At 39.7% G+C, this 24152-nt stretch overlaps 2 protein-coding genes across 7 annotated transcripts in view; one reads left to right on the top strand and one right to left on the bottom strand.

Annotated features, from left to right (window-relative positions):
* Positions 1-2072: 2072 nt before the first annotated feature.
* NDUFAF5 (NADH:ubiquinone oxidoreductase complex assembly factor 5) lies at positions 2073-21458 on the bottom strand. 3 transcript variants are annotated; one of them, XM_054061326.1, is made up of 11 exons: positions 21238-21458; positions 21107-21147; positions 18616-18679; positions 17943-17990; positions 17740-17843; positions 17207-17246; positions 15281-15478; positions 14709-14769; positions 13342-13425; positions 12931-13013; positions 2077-12802 (listed from the first exon to the last, which is right to left on the bottom strand). In XM_054061326.1, exons 1-11 carry the CDS (start codon positions 21427-21429, stop codon positions 12716-12718), a joined length of 1002 nt encoding a protein of 333 aa, XP_053917301.1. In that variant the 5' UTR covers positions 21430-21458; the 3' UTR covers positions 2077-12715. The 3 variants fall into 3 exon arrangements, with proteins under 3 accessions (XP_053917303.1, XP_053917302.1, XP_053917301.1); XM_054061327.1 differs by lacking the exon at positions 18616-18679 and having other exon boundaries at positions 2074-12802; positions 21238-21325; XM_054061328.1 differs by lacking the exons at positions 17740-17843; positions 17943-17990; positions 18616-18679; positions 21107-21147; positions 21238-21458 and adding an exon at positions 17323-17733 and having other exon boundaries at positions 2073-12802.
* Positions 21459-21738: 280 nt separating this feature from the next.
* The window catches only part of ESF1 (ESF1 nucleolar pre-rRNA processing protein homolog), a 32162-nt gene continuing 29748 nt past the window's right edge, over positions 21739-24152 (top strand). Inside the window, exons 1-2 of one of the 4 annotated variants that reach the window (XM_054061324.1) lie at positions 21739-21983; positions 23591-24098. In XM_054061324.1, coding sequence (XP_053917299.1) covers positions 21828-21983; positions 23591-24098 — 664 coding nt within the window. In that variant the 5' untranslated portion in view covers positions 21739-21827. Of the gene's footprint in view, positions 21984-22855; positions 23031-23078; positions 23329-23590; positions 24099-24152 lie in introns of those variants that run through there. The other 3 variants (XM_054061322.1, XM_054061321.1, XM_054061325.1) reach the window with 3 other exon arrangements.

The following is a 24152-nucleotide window of genomic DNA, read 5'->3' as shown; positions in this document are numbered from 1 at the left end:
CCTGAGCAACAAGGGCCAAACAGAAACTACAGAGATTCTTTGTGCCTCCTGCTCTTCCTTTGCAGAGGCACACTCACCAGGATCCTGCTGCCTTAAACTGCAACTTCCAGACCTTTAACTGTCTAGGACCATTTAGAACAATGACGTTTACATACTGGCCACAAATGCCAGCTTCACTGTTTGTAGCTCTACCCTTTAATCCCTTTCAGAGTAATATATAGTAATAATCATCAGCTTTAAAAAAAAACAGTAATAAATTCATTCAGCAAAGGAAAACAGATTGCAAAAACTGGCTAATCTGGAGGTCAAAGTTCCAGACCTGCTCTAGCCAGACTAGCGTGACCTACTGTCAGATTTTACATGCAACTGTGCAACTCATTTCTGCATGAGCAATAAAAAAATAATCCCAGCTCAAGGCTTATTTGAATGTCTAATCACATTCCAGTTCTGTAGCCACACATCTTCACCTTTTACCTTTTTTCTTGTCATCACCCATTTATTTTTTAATTAAAAAATCCCACCACAGATCACAGTTGTGTTACCAGTTAGGGAATGTCTGATTTGTTGTCAGCTCTGGCTGTTGCAGAAAGCACTGAAAACCATCTACGGGCTTACATTTTTCAGTGATTTTGCTTCAGTCATAATAGGGCACTTCTTACATTTACTTTCCACAAGTGCTCAAACAATTGAGTTTTCCTGACATAAACTCCTGTGGAGAGGGAATAAATGTCAAGGTCTTAAGCCAAAGCATTTGTGGCAACCAAACTTATCATCCAATCCAGGCATGATGTGCACTCTTTCATTTAGTAAATGGAATGAAACACATCATTGTGATTTATGATTGAGTACCTCTAAGCAACACAGTCTGAAAATGAAAAACTAGCAGAGAGCTAGTAAATAAAGGTAGGGCATGAAAAGGTGAGGCAATTATTCAGATTTCTGTATGTATTTTTAAATAAGATTAAAGAATATTATGACTTTTAACTTTTTTTTTAATCTTGAGTTGGTTATAACTCTAAGTTTTTGTTATTAATTTTGAACGTGAACTTCAATGTACCAGTTGTAAGCCTTCTTTCTTTCCTTAGTTTCCTTCTCTTGTCTTTGCTATTCTAGCTCTCGGTAAAAGTCAAGTCTTCAACCATTATCATACTTTTGTCTGCTACAGCTGTACATTTTCATGTTACATTTCTCCTCCATCACAAACTTCATTCTCCTTGTGGTCAATGTATGCTGCACTGTTGAGTAAAATCCACAAGAACAGGCATTCCAAACCATATCCTGGGCTGCATTAAAAGAATTGTGATTCTGCTTCTCTAATCTGCTCTTGTGAGACCTCACCTGGAGTACTTACTGCATTCAGTTCTGGAGTTCTCAGCACAGCAGGGACATGGACTTGTTAAACTGAGTCCAGAGGAGGGCTACAAAGATGATCAGAAGGCTGGAGCACCTCCCAGGTGCACAAGAACAGGCTGAGAGTTGGAGTTGTTCAGCCTAGAGAACAGGAGGCTGTGGGAAAATGTTATAGTGACCTTCCAGTACCTAAAAGGGGCTACAGGAAAGCTGGGGAGGGGCTCTTTATTGGGGACTGTAGTGATAGGAGGAAGGGCAATGATTTTAAGACGAAAGAGGGTAGATTTAGATTAGATCCAAGGAAGAAATTTTTTACTGTGAGGGTGGTGAAGCCCTGGAATAGGTTGTTCAGAGAAGTTGTGAATGTCCCATCCCTGGAGGTGTTCAAGGCCAGGCTGGAGGAGGCTATGAGCAACCTGATCTAATAGGAGGCATCCCTGCCCATTGCAAGGGGGTTGGAATTGGATGATCTTTAACCAAATCAAACCCATTCTATGATTTTCACACTTTGTTTTATAAATAATTATGCCTTTTTGCCTTTTGAGAATAAAAGTTAGTCAGCAATGTATAGTTAGTTGTATTCCACAGAGCTAGACAAGCGACAAAATAACTTGATGCAAGTGACAGTAACTGCAAATACAGACACTAAAAAAAGAGTAATCACCTTCTATATTTCTGAAAAAGATATCAGAAAACATGAGAGATGCATGTTTACTAAAATACAAACCATCTGTGGCCCATAGAATACTGATTTTAATGTCCCCATTACTGTTAAACAATTTTTCTTCTCAGGTGTAACATCTAGTCAAAATACTATAGATAATGGCACTGTGTTGGAGTTTGAAGTATTATTTTTAAACGAAGTAACCTCACAGCATCTATCCTATAAGAACACTGCTGAAAATATGATTACTAGGAAAACAGTAAGATCACATTTATGTCAGACTTTCAGCTGGTGGGTGGTGGGATCATTGTAGGTCCCTACTCTGAATGCCAACCGTTGCACAAAGAGGATTGCATACATGTGCAACAAGCAGTGTGCCAGAGCTTATGTAGGAAATCTTGAACTGTAACTCAAATGCAGCACAAAACCTGTGAGAATGACTGTGGAAAAAACTCTGACCTAAGAATGTTATAAGAACATAGACTAGTTTTATGTTCAAATCACTGCAACACTGAGGCGTCTTTCCCAAGCAGTATCTCACATTCTCATTTTCACTTAAAAATTAAAGTTGAGTATGGGATTTAATAACTTGCTCCTCCTTTAGTTGGAATTTCTCTGCTATATAAGAAAGAGAAGATGTTACTTACACAGCACAGACCTAAGATATACATTTCAACAGATCTTTACATTCATTACAGAGCATAAGTGTTCTACTTCCAATAGATGGTCAAAACCTGTGCTAAAAAACCAAAAACACAGACAAGAAAACTGCAACACAAATAGTCTTATAAAGCAGTGTTCCTTACTTACCTGGCCTTGCAGCCAGCTCCCAAACTCTCCCACATGTCCATTTTTTACATCTGAAACTTCTTGGGAAACAGGACTTTGCTTTGTGCTTACATCTCATTCTATTTTGTCAATCCCAAAGCATTTCACAGGAGGAATACATGTTTAAATTTCCACTTTATTAAGATCTTTACTCTTTAGCTACTAGTGAAGAGGGATGTACTGATTTACTGGATAAGATAGGAATATACTCTCTAAAGAGATTTATCTAAAACTTTGACCTACCTTTTCAGTGATCCTTTCTGAACGTAACACCCAAGTACACTTCTCCTGCATAAGAATTCCTATTTTAGAAGAGTACAGCTCAATATAATGGAGGCCAGTAATGGACTAGTCCATGCTTTTCTCCCCTCACTTAAGGGGTTACATTGAGTCCAGGAACTAAAAGTACCTTAAAACTAAAGGTAGTTATTAAACTAAAAATAGTTTAATACCTGCTTTTAACTACTGCTCTGAAATAAACTAAAGGTAGAACTTCCACAAGATTAAAATTCTTCGGGTCTAACCTGGAATGCAACTGTTAACCCAAGACCAATATGAACACCCAACATTACATACTTCAGAAAGTGAAAGATCTTATTTCTTTCTATAATGTACACATATAATCCATTTTAATAAAATAATCTACATTGCCCTGAGTTAAATTCTAGAAATATAAAGACACATCTTTTAATGGACCTTCAAATAAGTACATTTAATACACTACCTGTTTTGTTTGGCAGGCCATTATCCACAGAGTGCACATAGTGGTCCTTCTATCCACAAAAGCAGCCCAGGTTCAAGCACACTATCCCATTTGTTCAGTTAGCATTGTAAGGCAAAACGGGAAGGCTGGCAAGTGTACTGTACAAAATTATCAGGCAGGAAAGTGTGGTAGGGCATAAATCCCTAGGAAAGTTGATACCATTAAGTCAGTGTTCTAATGCAAAGGAAATAATTTGCTGCTATTTTCACAGTCACAGTTTTATTTTTATTCATTGTACTTAACAGAATGAGGTAATAAAAGCACTTTTAAAATGGATGTTCTGTTGAAGTAATTAAAGCATTTTCACGATCGAGAAGTCCGCAATAGGGAAAAGTCTCTTACCTTCATCCTCTTTCCCACAATACTTGCTTGCCTAAGAGAGGTGAAATCAAAAATCCATCATGAAACATACTTTGAAAAACTTGGTTCTATTCTTCAAGCCCTGGGGGCTTTGTTTATTCCCTCTCTAGGGCGTAGGCAAAGTAGAAGAAACTTCATGTTTTACTAAGTATGGTTTCTCATGGCCTATAATTTTCACTACCTTTGTCTCAGCAGGTCACTGCAATTTAGCTATGTCTTTCTCGGTTTTCTTTACTGCACTTTATGAAAATACGGTCACAAAGAGAATTTCCCATCATAAACAAATCAGCTTCAGAAGGGAGGGGAAAGTGTCCTTTGGATTCTATCAGCTACAAATTCTGAGGTGCCCTACACCTTGTTCTATCCAACAAACTGCACAACTGCTGACACTCATGTACAGCAGCAGCTGCCTGAACTGTGGTTTGAGAACCTCTGTATCAGATGTAGGACTCTAGCTTCTCATTCCCCTTTCAGCAGAGTATTAATACGTATTTTTTTATCTTTGTGTGTATTCTACATGTAGAAGAACTGATCCAACTGTTCTTACGAGCCTGCACATACAGAACCGGCCTGATAAAAGCCACAACCTGACAGATTACAAGTTGAATTTGCAGTCATAGCATCATCTTAAAATGGGAAAACCCCCTGCTGCTAACCCAGATTTAAAAAAAAAAAAAAAAAAAATCCTTCTTTTCTTGATGGAACTCTCAACTCCACTGCCATCCCTGTTTGAGCCACTACATTAAAAACTCCTGGTACTGAACAGATTTGATTGATGTTTTACAGTAATGCAATTTGTCAAGGAAGTCTACAATGGCAGCAAGTTACTATACAGACTCTAACACGGCTTGCTCTTTTTGCTAGAGTTTTCAATGTCCACACAACAAGAAATTGCCCATTAAATTTATAGGCAAATTTTATGCTAACTGTACTCATTACAGTCTGTGAGGAAACTAGGTAATTGGGTTGTTATACTTCTATCTTTAGAAATAAATTAGAATTACTGCTTAGTTAGTGTAATTTAAGATGTCTGACTGTGCCTGTTCTAAGCATCCATTAACAAGTGCTGGCTTCTACTTGACTTCCCACTGCATTAAACAGGCCATTTCTGTACACAAGACAAAAGCAGCTAATCAAACTGCGTATTTGTTTTACGGAAAATAAATATGCAGAGAGCAGGCACAGAAACTGCAGTGTTAAAATACATTTGTCTTATGCCAACATTCATTTGTAAATTCATCTCAAGTGTTATATTTACTAAATCATGTTCGTATGTTTTCAAGATGGTTAACTGCTAGAAAACAAATATTTACAGCAGAGCTAAACAGAGTGAGTTATTCAGCAATATTCAAAAGCAGAATCTGCAAAGCTAGGTGCACAGAAGCATTTGTATGCTGCAGTACTCAGTGCTGCAACATCTAACTCTCAGATCCTTTAACAGCTAAGGGACTCTGACTTCCATGCTCAAGATTTCTAAAGTTATGCACAGTGTCTGTGTGGCTGTTCAGAGACCTAGGAAAGCTGGGATAACAAACCCAAGCTGTCCAGTGGAAAATACCAACAAGGAGTGCAAAAAACAGAGTACTCTTGTATTCATGAAGATCTATTAACTCCACAGAGAACTGCAGGGAAACGTTTCCCTGCACTTAAGAAACCTTTAGGTTCATAAACCTGAATCCAACAACTAAGCCTACACCAAACGTGTATGAGAGACCAACAGATAACCATACTATCGTCTTTTAATTCTATATCTCTGAAATTGCTAACCAGAAGAATTATAAAAGTTATAAATTAAATTGTATCTTCTGAATAAGGGATAATTAACTCCCAGCTACCAAATATGATAGTATCAGCCACCATGCTGTAAACTGTCCTCAATATAGACACAAACACCCACTCTATTCAATGTTCAAATTTTCACTTCCCATTCCAAAAAGATTCACTGAGCCAGGAGAAAAAAAAAACTAACTGTAAACTACTATTTGAAAAGCTCATATGCAAATAAACCAATAGATTTTTAGTTTGTTTTGTGAAAGGTAATAATCAAAGATCAGTCATCTAGGCATCAAAAAAGTGCTCCAAGTCTGTTGACTGAGCAGTGCTGTGTCGGCACCACAGCTCCTTCTGAGAATGCCTTCTAAGCTGACTCCCGTAGGCAAAACAATCTAAGGAATACTTTGTCTGAGATCTAACAAAACCTCTTGGCAGTAACAACATCTCTGCTATTTTTCAGAATTCCAGAAGCAACTACAGGTAACTGAAGAAATTCACAAGCACAAAAAATATCAGACATGGATGGGATGCTATGCAAACGCATGTTACATGGACACTAAGCTACGAATTTGGTTTATACTTTGAATCTGTCTACCTATGAGGTTCAGCATTTAAGCTACCAAGTGTCTTGCTACAGACATTGCCTCAGAACAGCAACATTACTCCTGTACGACTGGGCATTCCACTGTTGAGTCAGGAAAGATACTGACTGGGAGTATAATAATCAAAAGTGGTTTTTTATGGGGATTACATTTTTCATTACAGAAGTGGAAGCAACTCTGATACTAGGAAATAACATCAGAAGTTCTGTATCAAATGTTATTGAGTTCTGCATCAAATTAAAGCAGTGAATAATTATAGAACTTAAACTAATTCATCTCCAAAAAAGAAAAATATAATATATAGGACGAAAAAAGTGGGAGACTGAACAACATCCATAAAGTAGCTTTTGGTAAGAACAGATGCACCTGCCATCTTTACGCTAAAGCAGTATACACTTTGTAGAGATGAGATGATGGAAGAGCTAAAACAGGGGTATTACGTACATCCATTAATGGCTAAATTCAGAGACAAAACAGAGTACAGCAATTCCAGTCTGAAGAAAAAATTGAAGTTACTATTTATTTGACCTATTACCTGTTAGATTCCCTTAGTAATTTACCCATTTTGGATAAGAGTTCCACAGAATAAGTAATGTCTTAATATTAAGGCACTTAACCTTAGAGACAAACAGCTTAAGAGCTTCAAACCATTTAAATTAATGCATGCACTAGGTAAAGAAGTCACTTTTTTAGGTTGTTAATTTGGCTAGAAAGGTGGTAAAATATACAAGAAAGATGCATCCAGCGCTTTTCTGTCACTGTAGTTTTGTCATCCACAAAACCAGAAATTATATTTGATCAGAAGTATGGATATTTTCATGGTAAAAACACATTTATCCACAACGGTAGTTTTATTCTTTGTTTTCTTAGTGTACTCACACAAACTCTGGGTGCAATATTAAAGGAAGAGTTCTATGATCAGCAGTCATACATAAGGTGCAGATCCCAAATTCAAGTTGTACTTCTATTTCTACATAGTGTAATGAATCCCTATAGGATGCAGAAAGACAAATGCACGAATCAGGATTAATTAGTGCAGCAAAAGTTAAGCCTCCTTCATTGAAGGGGCAAACAATAGGCAGCTGCTCTCTCAACACCACCCAACCAGGGGAAAAAAAAAAGAAAAGACCCTAAGTTGAAATACGAACAGTTTTAATAAAACAATAAAAAACTAATATTACTACTACTGCTAAAATACAGAAAGCTGTACTCAGCCCATGTAGTGGTCATGCACTGCACATCCCCAGCAGTGAATGACAGATGAACAGCAGTTCAGATAAAATGCAATGGCAGATGGGAAGTGGGCATCAGGAGCAGGAGGATGAACATGGGTCCCTAGGGACAGCAGCCATCAGGAAAGTCCTCAGCAAACTTCCCATGTATATATGGAGTGTGATCTCCATAGTATGGAATACTTCTGTTGGCCAGCATGGGTCAGCTGTCCTGGTGCTGCTCCTTCCTACTTCATACATCCGCTTACTTGTAAAATATGGGAAATTGAGAAAAGTCCTTAGTTTCCTTGGCAATAATCCAAAAATTAGAGGTTTTTCTTCTAGAATTCTTCTTATAACAGAAACTACAGGAACAGCAGGTGCTGAGAAGAGAATCCATTCTATCCCTGCTAAGCATAAACATTACCTAGGTAACAACTGTGAAAAATTTTGTTACCAACACTATCCTCACACTGAACTCAAAATGCTGGAGTTACTTAGAAGAAACCAGCTGAAACCAGAACCTCTCCTTATGATAAGAATTATCAGTAGAAAACTGCTATATTGTGACACATTGTGGCCTATCATGAACACTTTGAGCCCAAGTAAAATCCCCCAGTATTCATCATCACTGCTCCAACACAGGGTTCCAAACAGAAACCTTTTGTAGGACGACTTTGTCTTTTTATGAATGTACCCTGTACCCCGAGAACCAGCTCGAGATCGCAGGGAAAAACTACATAGCATCCTCTTGGCAAAAATGCCTGGACAACATCAGTTGTGGGGTGCTGTCCCAGCAGGTGGGTGGATTATTGCAGAGTAGGAAACAGCACAAGTAAGCATTCAGCTAAATCATCCACATGTCCAAGGAAGATGGATGTAAAATGGGTAACGTACTCCTACAAGGGGGGGCTCTTATAACCCAAACCTCCTGTTAAAGGGATATAGGTGACCATGAGGGATTGCTGTAGATGGGTGTTAGGCATCTGAAGGTGTTTACTAAGGTTTTGTAAGAGCTTAGTACAGCCATTTATCTGTTATATTACTGCTATTAATCCTCCATGTATAGTGTGCAGATTAACAGTTAATTACAGCTATTAATAAAACAAACCACTTGAAGTTAATTTAAGCCACAAATTGTTTTCCCCTAGAAGAAGCATATATACTGTGTCCTGTGTTTTTTACTTCACACTAGTATGCAGCCTTCAGCTAAAACTTAACTGTCTCAGGTTTTCCTTTATTTAATTCTTTTTCCTTTTTCTTCACCTGAGGGCACCTAAGATACACAGGAAATGAATCAACTAGCTGTACAGGTCACATTTGCTTCAGGACTCAGACTGATTGCCATCAAACTGCCACAGTAACTGTACTCCCTCAAAGTAACAGCTCAGTTAGATCAAAAGAGATCACATCTTTCAAAAGTGGATATTAACTACTTGAGCTGGCCAAATGAAAATTTAAAAGATTTAACATACATGCTACCTTCTTAATGTGGCTTCTTGAACAAGATGCTCTAATGAATTTAATCCGCTAGATCAGATCTTTGCATCAGGAATTTTCAATTAAACACCATATGAAAGACTGGTGTGTTTCTCCTCCCTGCAACTGACACAGTATAATTTTAGCTTGCTTCTAGAAAGCATTAAAAAAGGGTCATATTTATTTCTTTCATAAGCAGAGTAAAAACCATAGTTATATTTTATTTTGTATGTGTTTTTTCTGAGTTTCTGCTGCTGGCATTTTCATAAATTAGAGGTAATCAAGAATCTTTTCCCATGTTTTAACTTCATCAATTCTCAGTCTTTTGAGAGCACAGGAAGTGTGAAATCATATTGCATGTGTTACAGACTGTAGGGCCTCACTGTCACCCCTATATTCCAAGCAGACTAAAGCATAAATCTACAAATTGGCAGGTCTTGTAATCAAAGACATTGAACAAACATGCTCCCTGACCCATTGCTTGGACCCTCAGAACTTTTATGAGGCTCAGAAATAACGTTCATTAAGTGTAAATATGTTGCTTCTAAAGCTTTTTTGTTATCACTTATGGCCTCCTGACTTTTAAGTAGTCAAAACAATTATCTCCCAGCATTCTTTTTTTCCATTCTTCTGCAATCAGGAGAAAAACATTCTGTATTATCCATAAAGATTCTTAAAACTAACTAAGCTTGCAGGAGGCATTATGTCACCTTAGCAACTACTTTTTAGAACTTAATTACTCTGTAAATGCTGTTTTTTAACATGCACTTAAGAGTTTAAAATAATTTCTAGCAACTGGAAACCATATTCTTCTTCATTAGAATTTCAGAAAGCCATAAAGACTTAAATCTGAAAAAGAGAACTGAAATATAAGAGAGCCTTGCGTGACAAAAAAAATCTGTTCATAGTAAACTGTTTCCAAAGCTAGTCATTCAGGTGCCATACAACAAAAATTACTAGTGGAAACCAGAGTAACCAAGAATTCCAAGAAATACTACCAAAAAAATTAACTACCTTGAAAAACATACATAAAGCACCATTATTCAAACATAGTCATCCAGGGAAACAAACGCCTTGCCTGTCAGTTGTATGTCCCCTAATTACAACCAATACTGTTCCAATGCCGTATTTGTTACTCCCTGACCCTTTTCCAAGTTAACTTAATACCCCCACCCCAAGTGCTAGGAAGAAAACTACTCTATTTCTCCCTCTTCAGAAGGTACGTTTTCCCATTGCCAAACCACATTCCTACCTACTTGACTGCTTAGATAGTACTCCATTCACGGAATATGGAATTAAAAATTGGAAATTCTTTTCTTCATAACTCGAGTGCTTCAAACAAGCACAGTAGGTGCACTTTTCCAATTAACATTTATGTAGCACAGTCCACCTCTTCATTCCCTTAACATATCTGAGTCACAGCCGCCAGCTCAACTGACTAGAAATTAACCTACTAAGGAAAAAACGAGTAAAGTTACACAGTCATTTGACACACAACTTCAAAGAAAGGAAAACTGGGAAGCTGGAGAGTGTTCCCGCAAACAAGTTAGTTTTATTTAAGACAGAGGACCCGCAGAGAGATGTATTATCTTGTACTAAGTCCACTGATGAACCACGAAAAAAATGGAGGCTTTCAGACACACATTCTCATTTTAGCTTTAGTCTTGATTAATGGCTACAAAGGTTATTAGACTGCTTACAGACTCTCCTTTTTTTTTTTTCCAAGAGGGTTACTGTTCTGTTCTAAGGAAAATGGAAGATGCACACATTCTGCTTGAATTATGGATTAGGCCTGTAAGCAAAAGCAGGACAGCAGATTCTGCCCTCCTTATGTTGTTTTGTACCTTCTCTGCTCATTTATTTGAAGTCACATCCTGGCAAGTAAAATTAACCCATAAATTAGGCCCTTAAATTGATCTTCTACGATTTTGAAAATTGAACACTAGCTAAGCAGTAGGAGGTAACTTCAATATCCGTATTAGTCTTTGAATCATAATTCAATAACCCTTGACAGAATGTGATGGCTTCTCCCTACCTTGCCCGTCTGGTCTGTATCACACCATTTGGTTAAACTCCACCTGCTGGATAATCTTCTTACAACAAGCCTAGAGAAGCTTTTGTTTCACCGGCACGATTACACCACCTAGATACACTAGAATTGACTCGGTATACCTGATTTTGTATTCTTCATGCTTTGTCTCTCTACCATTCCCTGTCAGTACTATAATCAAATGAAATCCCTGAGTAGGTTATCGTTTTCTAAACACCTCAGGTTAACAAGATGTATTCGTAACTAATATAAATTTGTGGTAATGCAATTATACACAGGGAAAGTCATAGCTCTGTTTCACAGCTAAGAAAAAATCTTACCTCAGAAAAAATCTTACCTCACGCTTTTCTGTCTTATATTAGAAAAGCAGAAAGCAAGGTGTAAATGTATTTTTTAACTAATATTTAGATAAAGTATCACTTTTTTTTTCAACTACTATGAGATAAAAGACAAAAAAATGCCACAGAATTCTCAAAGATTACCAACTCCAGAGAATGCCAAAGCTAAGCCAATTAACTAATTTGAAACCCACACCTTTCACATGTATTCACACATAGCTTTCAGTAAATTAAGTCAAATCATGATATATAACAATCTGTCAGAAGCACCTAGCTTTCTTTATGGCTAAGCTCTACTATACATGATCAGAAACATTTCTAGTTTTGGGGGTAGAAGGAAAAGTAATTGAATTTGAGGGCTGTAGGCAAAGGGTAGCAAACAGATATTTTTGTAATATGGAACTTAATGACTTTCTCATACATGTCAAACATTCAAATTACAAACAATAACTGACAGTAAATTTTTACCCATAATTTCCCACCCACAAACCCCATTCATTTAGATCTCCGTGTTTGCTGATATTTTCTCTTACAGGATGTCTTATAAATACACTTGCCACCAACTACTAGTCTCTAGTGTGGAGGCTCAGGAGAGACCTATTGGTCCCTGCAACTGCCTGAAAGGAGGTTGTAGTAAGGCAGCTGCTGGCCCTTCTCCTAAGTAACAAGTGATTGGACAAGAAGAAATGGCCTCAAGTTGCATCAGTGGAGGTTTAGATTGGATATTAAGAAAGAATTCTTTACTGAAAGAGTGAAGAAGCATTGGAATAGGCTGCCCAGGGAAGTGGTGCAGTCACCATTCCTAAAGGTGTTCAAAAAATGTGTAGACATGGCATTTTGTGACATGGTTTAGTAGGCACAGTGGTCTTAGGTTGATGGTTGGACTGGATGATCTTGGACTTATTTTCCAGCCTTAATGATTCTATGATGTTGTTACCTTTTACTACTATCTACCATCCTTTAGGAATAACAAAAAAATAATGCAGGGTGATAAAGACTCAAGATCATACCTAGAGAAGTCTGAATACTGAAATGCTGGAAAAGGCACTATATTTGAGAATAATAATTTAATCAAGAGTGGGGAAAGCATGCATCTATTTAGAAAACTGAAGTATTTTTCTAGAAACAATAAAAAAAAAGAGCACCGTTTTACACAGCAGATGTTGTAGCATAGGCAGTAAAAAAACCCAACTCTCTGTGTAGATTATCATCATTGCAGAATGTCACCACAAAATAAGCACAAATGAAGACTATATGCAATGAGAAGTTTTACATTTATATCATTTCTGATGAAGAACTATTTCTTTCCTCTCGAAATAAGTCCATCTATTTTGGCCAGATCTGCAAGTGAAACCGTTGCAGAACCTCTCTGGGCTGGTCGTGCCTGAAGAAAAAAAAAAGAAAAAATATTTATAGGGCTAATCTTGAGTTAAAATATTTTGTAAAAAGCTTTCAAAGCATTAGTAATTTAAAAAGTACCTTCAATCAGAAAAGAGTTCAGCTTCACATTACCTGTGATTCATGGAATTTCCAGCCAATCATGTAGAAGATCTGAAACGTAGCAGGTACTGAGCCATCGCTATTTCCATACATTTCTGTTTGGGCATGAAGGGAGAAGGAGAAAGAGGTACACAGAACATCAGTTGTAAGAAATACTTAGTTCTCAGAACGCTAGAACTAAGTATGACATATTTATCATTATGACTCTTGGTGAAAGATTTGGGACAATAAAAATATCTCACAGCGGTGCACCAACACAGTTCAAATGCTGTTATTATAATTAAGGTTAAAAATACCTCTATGATAATGGTATTTTTCTGTATTCCAAAATGTGGGGGTTTTTTACACAGAGGTCAGTGAGAGACACTGAAAATACATTCTTAGAGTAATTTCAGATTAACCCATTACCTCTCAAATACTTACCCTTGTATATTGCTGCAGCTGCTAACATTGTTTCCCTGTGTAGCAGAGGTTTTCTATTCCAAGAGCAATTACTCTCCCCCATACCTAAAAACATGTTTTAGCTTTAAGAAAAGAAAATACAGCATATTCCATGAGTTAAGCATCATGCACTAATGACAGATTTTTATTAAACCAGAATAAGTACAGAATCATCTGAATCTCCCTGTAAGAGAGAACATACCACAAATAATTAGGGGAGTTTCTTACCTATAAGAATCCAAGTCTTTTAGTGCCAGTGCTTTGCAATTTACAGTTTGTTATTTCTACGAATGATTTCAAATTAATACTCCTTCAGCTTGTCTTCAAACATTTAGGTTTTCTAGTATAGTTTAGTTAAAGCACAAGTATAAAGCTTTTATTCAGACACATCACTCATACATTTTTTGAACAGATAAGCATAAAAATTACTATCCCAAGAGATTTTTAATACTTATTTAATAACTGCAGTTCTAATCTGCTTAATCACTTACTGCATCTGAATGTTACTGCAGAGAATTAAGTTTTATTTTCATTAAGGAATTATTCTAAGCAGCAGCAGCTGTTCCAGAGTAAGAAGATACTCTGAATTGCTCTCTAAGTAACAAGTGACCACATATGAATGACTACTTTATAATCCATGACAAATGCAACCAGAATACTATCTCAATCGTTAAATACCTCAATTGTTTTTTTGTACCCCATTAGACTCCAATTTGAGGGTCTACTTATTCTCATTCCAAAGCAGTTTCCAGAATGTCCTGATAATTAGAGAGGCTTGCAGGAAAAGTAAGAAGGTGGAATATATGCTCCTATTTCCTCTTAAGGGCTTTTCAGCAGCTTACACTGAACATGCTCACAAAGAATGGGAATACAAGGGAAGCAGAAAATGCATAGCAGGACAACAGAGTAGCAAATCTGACTTCTGCTTCCCAACACAGGCATAATGTTAACAGGCATCACATCCTGACTCACTAGAGATCAGGAATAAAGCAATGCTTCCACTGTTACAATAAGCTTTATTTATAGTTCTTTAAGAAATAATTTTTTATTTTTTTTTTTTCATTATGAGGGTGGTGAAACTCTGGCACAGGTTGCCCAGAGAAGTGGTAGAGGCCCCATCCCTGGAAACATTCGAAGTCAGGTTGGACAGGGCTCTGAGCAACCTGATCTAGTTGAACATGTCCCAGCTCACTGCATGGAGGTGGAATGGATGACCTTTAAAGGTCCCTTCCAACCCAAATCATTGTATGGTTCTATGATTTGGAATTGAGAAACAACCAGTGAAACTCTTTTGCACCTGCACCACTAATAACAGAAAATATAAACGTTTCCATAAAGTATATACTTGCCTTGCAAGTCTTCCATAATCTCAAACAACCCTGGGTAGTTGACTTGAATTTCATCAGTGTCCTAAAAGAATTGAGAAGCTTGCATTTAGATCATATCAAGCTAAACCAGGAGCATTATGCTAGCCTTCAGAGCTGCTAATGAGCTACTTGTCTGCTACGGCTGTCAAGCTGCATATTTCTCAGAATATTAACATTTCTAAAAAGTTTTCTTTAGTAGTCCAGATGCAATCAAATTTTAATTGAAATACCATTATTTTCTTCTGGGTTTTAGAAGAAACAGCAACAGTGTCTGAAGTTTTTTTCAAGCAGGTTTAACATTCTCTGACATTTCTCCAAGAAGACCATCCAAATGCTGCTGGGCCACTAGCCAAAGATACACTTCAGTTGGTTTCATTAATCACAGTGAAGCTGAGAACAGAGGCAGTCGAGGCTATTTCAGACACTTATTGAGCAAGGGGCACGACTTGCAGAAGGAAGCAGTACATTACTAATCTATTGGTAAATGGTACTTTTTATATACCAGCAGCTCTGATGTTCTGGATTGTTCTGATTGCTCTCTTATTTATAATTACCACAGTCAGGGTGTTAAAGCCCGCTCTCGACAGCAGATGTCCCAAATCGGAGACAGCAGTGAACGGTGATACGTGAGGAGAAAATCCCCCTTCCCTCTCCAATTCTGCTAGCTGCAAAGAGCAGCGAAGCTCATATAGAGTGTCTCCCCCAAACATTGCACCAATGAATACTCCGTCTGGCTTGAGAACTTGGTGAATCTACAAGAACAACAAAAGGGTTTTGTTATTAAGACTATGTTACTAAGAAGTTATTAGAACTCTTTTTAAATTAACTTAATAGTAATTTTTATAATAGTTGCAATAGATTTTTAACATTGACTGCATCCCACAAGGCAAGGTGCACCAAAGCATTTGTTAACACTGCAAGATAAATAATCTGTTTGAAAGCAGATTCTGTTCTTATGAAAGAGTGAATCCCCAGAAATTACAGTTACAAGGAGGAAACACAGAATGCAATGTGGGAATCCAGGATAAAACTATTTTCAGTGGGATACTCCTAAAACAATATCCTCAATTAATTTCCTTTTGAAAATAACGTATATTAAAATAGCTTCTGCTTACTTTTACTTTCTCAGATGAGGACACCAAAAATACTTTTTAATGGCTCGATTTAAGAGAACCGGAGGCCTTAGTTTTTAGTAGTGACCTCTGCATATCTGAATGCAGGACAGGATAACGTAATTCTTCTGTCCACCCTTGCCTATTTTTAACTAGCCAGAATAGCAATATCATGACTCAAATGCCAAGGCTGATGAGCTTCTTTCTCTTCTGCTAAGTCTTAGCCCCCTTCCTCACGAGAAGGCAAACTGATTCATGCTTTCATTATTTCTTAAGAGCTGGCAATGATCCCTGGTTTAAGCATCCAAAGAGCTGTATTACATAATCAGGCTAACAAGATAGCAAAAGCTTCAAACAGTTCCCCTTACTGATTTGAAACTAAAATCTTTTAAACTGGTTTTGAATTAAGTATTAATCAAGCTACCTTTTTTGTGCTAGTAAAGAAGCCTGTAATCGACAGGTAAGAAATTTAAGCAGTTTAAGTCAGTTTCCATTAGTTATAACCAGTGGTCCCAAAGTAAGGAGCATTCACAATGGAAGTTGGCCAAGAATTCTAATTCCCTCCCCTTTGTGGGACATTATGATATGTCAGTTATTTTTACTGTGGTGGTAAAAATATTTCACACTCCGCAGAACACTTAAAATTCCAGAGAAAATTAGATATTTGCTCCCAAACCCTTTTTCCCCCCCTTTTTTTAAGTACTGAAGGAATTCCGATTTCTATTTCTATTATTTCTGTAACAGCAGAGTACTCTTCTTCATACCAACAGGTGACAGAATAGCACTGCAATGACTGACCAATTTGAAATAAATGAAAAACAGCAAAATGCTTAAAATATTCCTTGCTCTTGCTCCCAAGTTAGCTGATCTGAAACTAGTCTTCGTGGGTGGGAAAGGAGCTGAAATATTCCAAAATCCGATTTTTTTCAGCAACAGTTTCAGTTTTCTGTCCTTAACAAGGATTTGTTTCATTTAAAAATCAAAAAGTCTTTGTCTGATTAAAGTTGAATTTAAAAATAAATAGTCAAGACAAAAATACTAGTTCCATAAACCAGTTCTGCAGAAGTAAGATTTAGACAATTCTTGCACTACTAGTTAGAAGAGCTAGCACAATAAAATCAACAGCATTGCCTCAGTTTACATTAGTTACAATGATCTCAGCTGTTGAGACTACTCCAAATTGATGTGGGACAGTCATTCAGTAAAAGTATCACTTATGCTCCTCAAACTGCCAAAAATACTGTGAAAAATATTGTGTGCAACACAAGCTATTTCTGTGCCTCTTATTTAAAGACTTGGAAGTACAGAGCACCCTGAATGCAGGTAATGGCAAGTGCTGATTTTTAGTATTGAAAAACAGTTTCTTACCTCTTTAAAAGCTTTAGGAAGGTCATTTACCCAATGTAAACTGAAAAAACAGAAGCGCACATTTTATAACGGCATATTAAATAAAATGTAGGGATGCAAATAAATTGTTACATTACCTAAGTATGTTTCAGAAGCCAAAGCAATGAACTAGTTTCTCAAGCTGCAAAAGTTCTGAAATGCCTGCCTAAAATGATACAGAATAAAACCTAAAGTTTATACAAATAGCTTGTGTTTTTTTTTGAAGCTGAGAAGAATCAAGACCTGGAAACTAGTTAGACAAAACACAGAGAAGAGAGAAGTTACATACATCTTGAAGGAAAGCAAACAAACAACAAAATAAGACCATCAGAAAAGCAGTCTTTCTAACTTGTACTCATATCAAATAAGCAAGTACATTTCATACAGCATGACTCACTGATGTTTAATGCACTATTTATCTTTGTCTTTTTCCTCCTTAAAGTTACTCCCAACTAATTAACATCTTTAACACCTTTATCCAAAAAATACAATGTAAATAACTTATTAATGCATACCTTAAGCTGCTAACAACAAGATCAAATGTATCTTCTTTGAAAGGAAGGAATTCCTCATCAGCTACAACGCTGACTGTAGGGATTTCAGATTCTAAAGCATTTTTCTAATGATAGGTTAGAAGAAAAAAAAAATCAGAAACTCACCCTTTTTGCTATCGTGCATTACAGAATTTAAGCACATTAGCATTCAGAAAGCTACTTACCAAAGCATTCTCTGCGATATCAACTTGAATAAGCTTTTCAATGGTTTCCTGAAATAAAATTTTAAAAGTCTATCAGAGGTTGAAGTTGTTTTATAACTTGACATTAGCAATTTTTTTGAATGCCTGCACATATTTATATTAAGCTGGAAGCAATCTCCCTAACACTTGATAAAGCTTTACATAAAGCAGAAAGCATTTTTCCCCCAACATAATATTTACTAATCGCTCTTAGGAAGAACAGCTGAGGTCACAGTAGCAACAGAAAACACATTCTGCATTTTCAGGAGTACGTTCAGTCAGATATAAAGCATGGATTAACAGCCAGTGAAACACCTATATGTATGGTATGGTTTGTGAAAGATAAACTATTCACCATTTAGAAGAGACTGTAAGGATAATTCCCTAACAACTAAGTGTGTCCAACAAAAATTGAGTAAGGATACGTATGTTTTTCGATCAGGTCTGTCATACAACAGAGCTTCCCTTGTGCTGCTGGCCTGGTCTTCAGTGACAACAGTCACAGCCTGCACAACACACACCTTTGGGCTACAGTTACGGGGTTGGGTAGAGGGAAGAGATTTACCTCATCAAGATTGAGAAGACTCGTTTAAGTTATAATAGGGGAATAAAAATGTATTTGTTTTAAACGCTTTTAAGTATGAAGAGCCAGTACCTTGGTTAAATGTTGAGCTATGTAACCTCTTCCAGAGCCAACATCCAAGGCAAGAGGAAATGTTCTAAAGGACAAGTTTAGCAACATAAAACATAATCAAGACTTTAGCTATTTTAACTTTCAGAATCATAGAATGGTTTAGGTTGGGAGACTTTCCACAGGTCTAGTCCAACCCCGCTGCAGTGAGCAGGGACATCTTTAACTTGCTAATGCTGCTCAGAGTCCCATCCAACCTCACCTTGAATGTTTTGAGGGATGGGGCATCTGCCACCTCTCTGGGTTTCAGTGTTTCACCACCCTCAGGATAAACAATGTCTTCTTAACACCTAGTTTAAACCTCTCCTCTTTCAGTTTAAACTATTACCCCTTGTCCTACTGCTACATACCCTGCTAACAAGTTTTTCCTCATTTTTCTCATAAGCCCCCTTTAAGTACTGAAAGGCCGCAATAAGGTCTCCATGGAGTCTTCTCCAAACCGAACAAAGTCAACTCTCTCAGCCTCTCTTTGTAAGAGCTCCAGGCCTTTGATCGTTATTGTGGCCCTCCTCTGGACCCACACCAACAAGTCCATGTCATTCCTGAGCTGAGTGCTCCAGAGGCAATATTAAGCATACTATATTTGATGCTGAAAACGCTGGCAAATAAACTCTCTAAGACTCGCTTTGAAGTTTTAGAAAGCAAGAATCCTTTAATCAGGCCTGGGCAACATGAGGGAGTGATCTCCATCAATCATGCTGAAGGAAGAAATGATTTGTTATAAGTTGCTAACGTATTATATCTTTGAATATTACGTACAGATTTTGTGATTTTAGAACTAAACTGTAGGATTAGTCTGAATAATAACTTTTAGCTAGCCTGTGCCTGGACACTTATGCTTAAATAAGGACTTTTACTAAGGCTGCAGTTAGAAAGAATGGGAAAGAATGTGACTATATCTAATTAAGGCAAATAACAAGGACTAGCACAATGATAAAGGAAAGAACCAGCTAGGACCAGATGCAACCTTGAAGAGGTGCCCAAGGAGTCTAAGAGCATGCACAAGAAGGAGAGTTGAAAGTTTAAATGTGAGGAAGATCTACAGCCTTCATCCAGAGACCCCTGAAGACAACCCACAGAGGGCAGAGCGCATGCACCGAGGAGAAGAAACTTATGTAAATAATTTCTGAGAACTGATTATAATAGACACACCTATTTTAAGGAAAATAATAAATACGTGTTTCCCAGAAACTTTATGAATATATATTTTTAACCAGCATAAAAATCATATAATCAGTTTCATTAGTCGCACACACATTAGGTGGAGTGATCCTCTGCATGCCTGGCGTTGCATTAAAGAATACCTCACTTAACAATCAAATTAACATTGATTATCGAGTCTGGCTTTTCACAGCATCAGTGTGCAGCCAGCCACACAAGCGCTGCTTACAGGACGTATATCCCACTTACAGGCATGGGTATAAATCTTCCCAGAAATCTTATACATATTCTGTTACTTCCCAAGGACTCATTTTAATGTTATTATGAACTTCACAACAGTCAGATCTCTTGCTAATTCGGAGCTTGGAAGCCAGTTCTTCACCTGACCTTGCCTCTGAGATGGGAAAAGGCTGCAAACAGAGACGATTATAGAACACAAGGGGGCCATTCCCTCTTGTCCTGACCCCTGATACTTGGGAGAAAAGACCAGCTCACTCTTCTCTACAATCTCCTTTCAGGTAGTTGTAGGGAGCAATAAGGTCTCCCCTCAGCCTCCTCTTCTCCAGGCTTACCAACCCCAGTTCCCTCAACCACTCCTCATAAGACTTGTTCTCCAGCCCCTTCACCAGCTTCGTTGCCCTTCTCTGGACACACTCCAGAGCCTCAACATCCTTCTTGTAGTGAGGGGCCCAGAACTGAACACAGGATTCAAGGTGTGGTCTCACCAGTGCCAAGTACAGGGGCAGAATAACCTCCCTGGACCTGCTGGTCACACCGTTTCTGATCCAAGCCAAGATGCCATTGGCCTTCTTGGCCACCTGGGCATACTGCTGGCTCATGCTCAGTCACTGTCAATCAACACCCCCAGGTCCTTCTCCTCCAGGCAGCTTTCTAGCCACTCTTCCCCCAGTCTGTAGCACTGCACAGGGTTGTTGTGCCCCAAGTGCAGGACCCGGCATTTGGCCTTGTTAAACCTCATACCACTGGTCTCAGCCGAGCAGTCTAGCCTGTTCAGATCCCTGAGTATCTGGAAAAAAAGCTGTTTGAAAAAAAGCATGTTATCAAAGAGACATTCTGTCTGACTTTAAAAAACACAATTACTTAGATGAAACTTTACTTTGGTTTAAATAAAAGCTACTCCCCTTTTTCTAGCAGTAACTATTTCTGGTACCGCATGAAGCTCTGCTCCCTCCCAAGCCCCTTTCCCGACCCCCGCGCGCGGCCCACCCTCCCTGCGTCTCCGCTGGGAGGGAAGCGGGGTGCTGCCAAGCCAGGGTTCCCCCCAGGGCCTTACCGGGGTATGTCGAACACCCTGTCCGCCAGCCTGCCGCCCACCTAGGAGGAAAGCCCACCGGTCAGCGCAGGGCTGGGCAGGGCCGGCCCCTCCGCCCTCCCATGGCCGCCCGGCCGCCCGCCCCCCCCGACCTCCTCCCGCAGGTAATCGCACTTGGCGGGCTCAGCCTGCAGCGCCGCCCAGTTCTTCTGCTTCCGCTTCAGCCGGCGGTCGAAGGGGTTCAGCGCTCCAGAGGGCCCGGGCGGCGTCGTGAGCAGCCGGCGACAGCCGCCGAGGCCCCAGCCCGCCCGCAGCCCCCTCAGCGCCGCCGCTGCCGCTGCCATAGTCCCGGCCCCGCGCGCGCGGCAGGAAACGCGGCCCGGAACTTCCGCCTTCCTCCGCGCGCGCGCCCTGCGGTGGCTTTTGGACGGCGTGTCCCGCCGCGGCCGCCGTAGCGACCCCAGAAGTAGCTACGGTGCCGATGTGTGGTGGTTGTTGTGTTGGTCGTGGTCCCCTGAGTGAGGAGCACGGCGCAGCGGTGAGGCGAAGGAGCCGCCCAGGCGCTGAGCCCACCCTGACTCCTGCCCGCCCGCCCGCCCGCAGCGGCCCCGCCAGGGTCCCAGTCCCCCGGGGGAGGTGATGCAAGGAGTAGTTACTGCCGCTTGGAGTATTGTGTCCAGTTCTAGAATCCCCAACATAAGGATATGCAGCTGTTGGAACGAGTCGAGAGGAGGCCACCAAGATGATCAGGGGGCTGGAGCAGCTCTGCTATGAGGATAGGCTGAGAGAGTTGCGTTGGTTCAGTCTGGAGAAGAGAAGGCTTTGGAGAGACCTTATCGCGGCCTTCCAGTACCTGAAAAGGTCTACAAGAAAGCTGGAGAGGGACTTTTTAACAGGGGTATGTAGTGACAGGACTAGGGGCTATGGCTTTAAATTGGAAGGGGGAAGATATAAATTAGACATTAGGAAGAAATTCTTCACCATGGGAGTGGTGAGGCGCTGGCACAGGGCCCAGGGAAGTTGTGGATGCCCCATCCCTGGAGGCGTTCAAGGTCAGGGTGGATGGGGCCTTGGGCAGCCTGAGCTAGTAGGACAGGTCCCTGCTCCATGGCAGGGAGGTTGGAACTGGATAGTCTTTAAGGTCCCTTCCAACCCAAACCATTCTATGATTCTACTATTACAACAAGTGGAATATTTTTTATTTAAGCTAAAGTAGAGTTAAGTTGCATGTAAGTAATTGTATTTTTTTAAAGTCAGACAGAATGTTCCTCTGACAGCATGCTTTTTTCCCCAGCAGTTTTTTTTTCCCAGACACTTCATTCTTTGAAGATGGTACCGTCTCATTTTCAGTATGATCTGTGCTGAACAGATGTGTCTTCTTCTGTAATAACCTGTTTGCAGCCTTTCCCCATCTCAGAGGCAAGGTCAGGCAAAAAACTGGCTCCCAGACTCTGAGATTTGACTGTTGTGAAGTTCATGATAACGTTAAAATGAGTCCTTGGAAAGTAACAGAATATGCATAAGATTTCTGGGAAAATTTATACCCATGCCTGTAAGCAGGAAACACATCCTGTAAGCAGCGCTTGTGCGGCTGGCTGCACACGGATGGAGATCACGCCTCAAGCGTGTTGCCAACGCTTGAGAAAGGATGTTTGCTTTCTCAAACTCTCGACCGAATCTTAGTTTATTTGCCGGCATTTTCGGTGTCCGGGGAACCTCGGCCGCGCGCTGGTTGTGGAGCGGCGTGTCCCGCGGCGGCCGCCGTAGCGCCCCCGGAAGTGGCTGCCGCGGGTGGTGCTGGGGAGGCCACCGCGTGGGGCGGCATAGCGGAGCCGGGAGGCGAAAGGGTGACGGCGGCGGCGGAGGGGTCCGTTTTCGGGATATTGTCTGTCACTGGGGTCCGGGAGTGAGCGAGGAGCTGCAGCTGGCTCTTCAGCTGCCGCCGGTACTGGCTTGGGCTTTTTACTAAGCGGCGCTTTGAAAAGGGGAGTGCCCCAGTCCTGTGGGAAGCAGGAGTCTGAGGTCTGGCTGGCAGTAGGACTGCTGAAGGTCCTGTTCGGAATCCCTTAAGGCTGTATCCGGAGCCCGTGCGGGGTTTTTAGCTCTATCCGTTGCTTGAGGAACCTAACGTTTGTGGCTAAGACTGTGGTAATTACAGAATTAGGAAATATTGCTTCACAGAAAGGTTTGCCAAGCACTGGAATAGGCTGCCCAAGGAAGTGGAAGAGTCACCATTTCTGGAGGTATTTAAAAGACACGTAGATGTGGTGCTTAAGGATATGGTTTAGTAGTGGGCTTGGTGCCATTAGATTTATCATCGGATTCGATCTTACAGGTCTTTTCCAAATTAAACTGTTCTGTGTAGATGTGCTTTTGGAAAGAACTTTATAGGTGTAGGTTGGAAATATAATGTTGCCTCTCTTTATTTTTTTCCCATTATGTATCTAAATCGATGTTAATAACTTTTTAAAATAAGAATTAGTTTCTCTTTTTTCCATATTATAGATGTCCAAGTCTTCAGCAGCATCAAAAATGTCATCTCAGGAGGAAATACTAAGCGATGGGCGGTTTAGCCGCGTTGCAAGGGATCCCAGGTTTTGGGAGATGCCAGAAAAAGAACGTAAAATCAAGATTGACAAAAGATTCCATGCTATGTTCCATGACAAGAAGTTTAAGCTGAAATACACAGTGGATAAAAGAGGTCGCCCTGTTAACTATACTTCTACAGAGGACCTCAAGAAATTTTATGCCCTGTCGGAATCTGACTCGGATCTTTCAGGAAGTGATAGTAAAGAACAAACTGAAAAGGAAAAAAAGAAAAAAAAAATTAAACCCAAAGGAGAAGCAGATTCTGCAAAACTGCTTTTATGCAAAGGGGAAAGCAAGCAAGGAGATGCAGGAGGAAGACCAGTTTCAGTTCAAAACAAGCGAAAGCCTTCACAACCAAGTAGTGCTAAATCCATTAAAGTTCCCAGGAGGGATGGTTCTCTAGGAGGAAAAGTAAAAGAATCAGGTTAGTTGTTTGAATAAAAACTAAAATGTCACTTGGATATATATACTCACGCAC

This window comes from Cuculus canorus, chromosome 3 (genome assembly GCF_017976375.1).
Source record: "Cuculus canorus isolate bCucCan1 chromosome 3, bCucCan1.pri, whole genome shotgun sequence".
Classification (NCBI taxonomy): Eukaryota; Metazoa; Chordata; class Aves; order Cuculiformes; family Cuculidae; genus Cuculus; species Cuculus canorus.
The sequence above is the reverse complement of the archived record's forward strand: the minus strand, read 5'-3'. Positions and strand labels throughout refer to the sequence as shown.

What these genes read in the sequence shown, in the direction of transcription:
- NDUFAF5 (XM_054061326.1), bottom strand. Translation starts at nt 21,429, where the DNA reads ATGGCAGCGGCAGCGGCGGCGCTGAGGGGGCTGCGGGCGGGCTGGGGC. An exon ending in AGGGTGTTCGACATACCCCG is followed by an intron (nt 18,680 to 21,106) that starts GTAAGGCCCTGG and finishes CTTGTCCTTTAG; the next exon opens with AACATTTCCTCTTGCCTTGG. An exon ending in TTCCTAAAGCTTTTAAAGAG is followed by an intron (nt 15,479 to 17,206) that starts GTAAGAAACTGT and finishes TTGTTCTTGTAG; the next exon opens with ATTCACCAAGTTCTCAAGCC.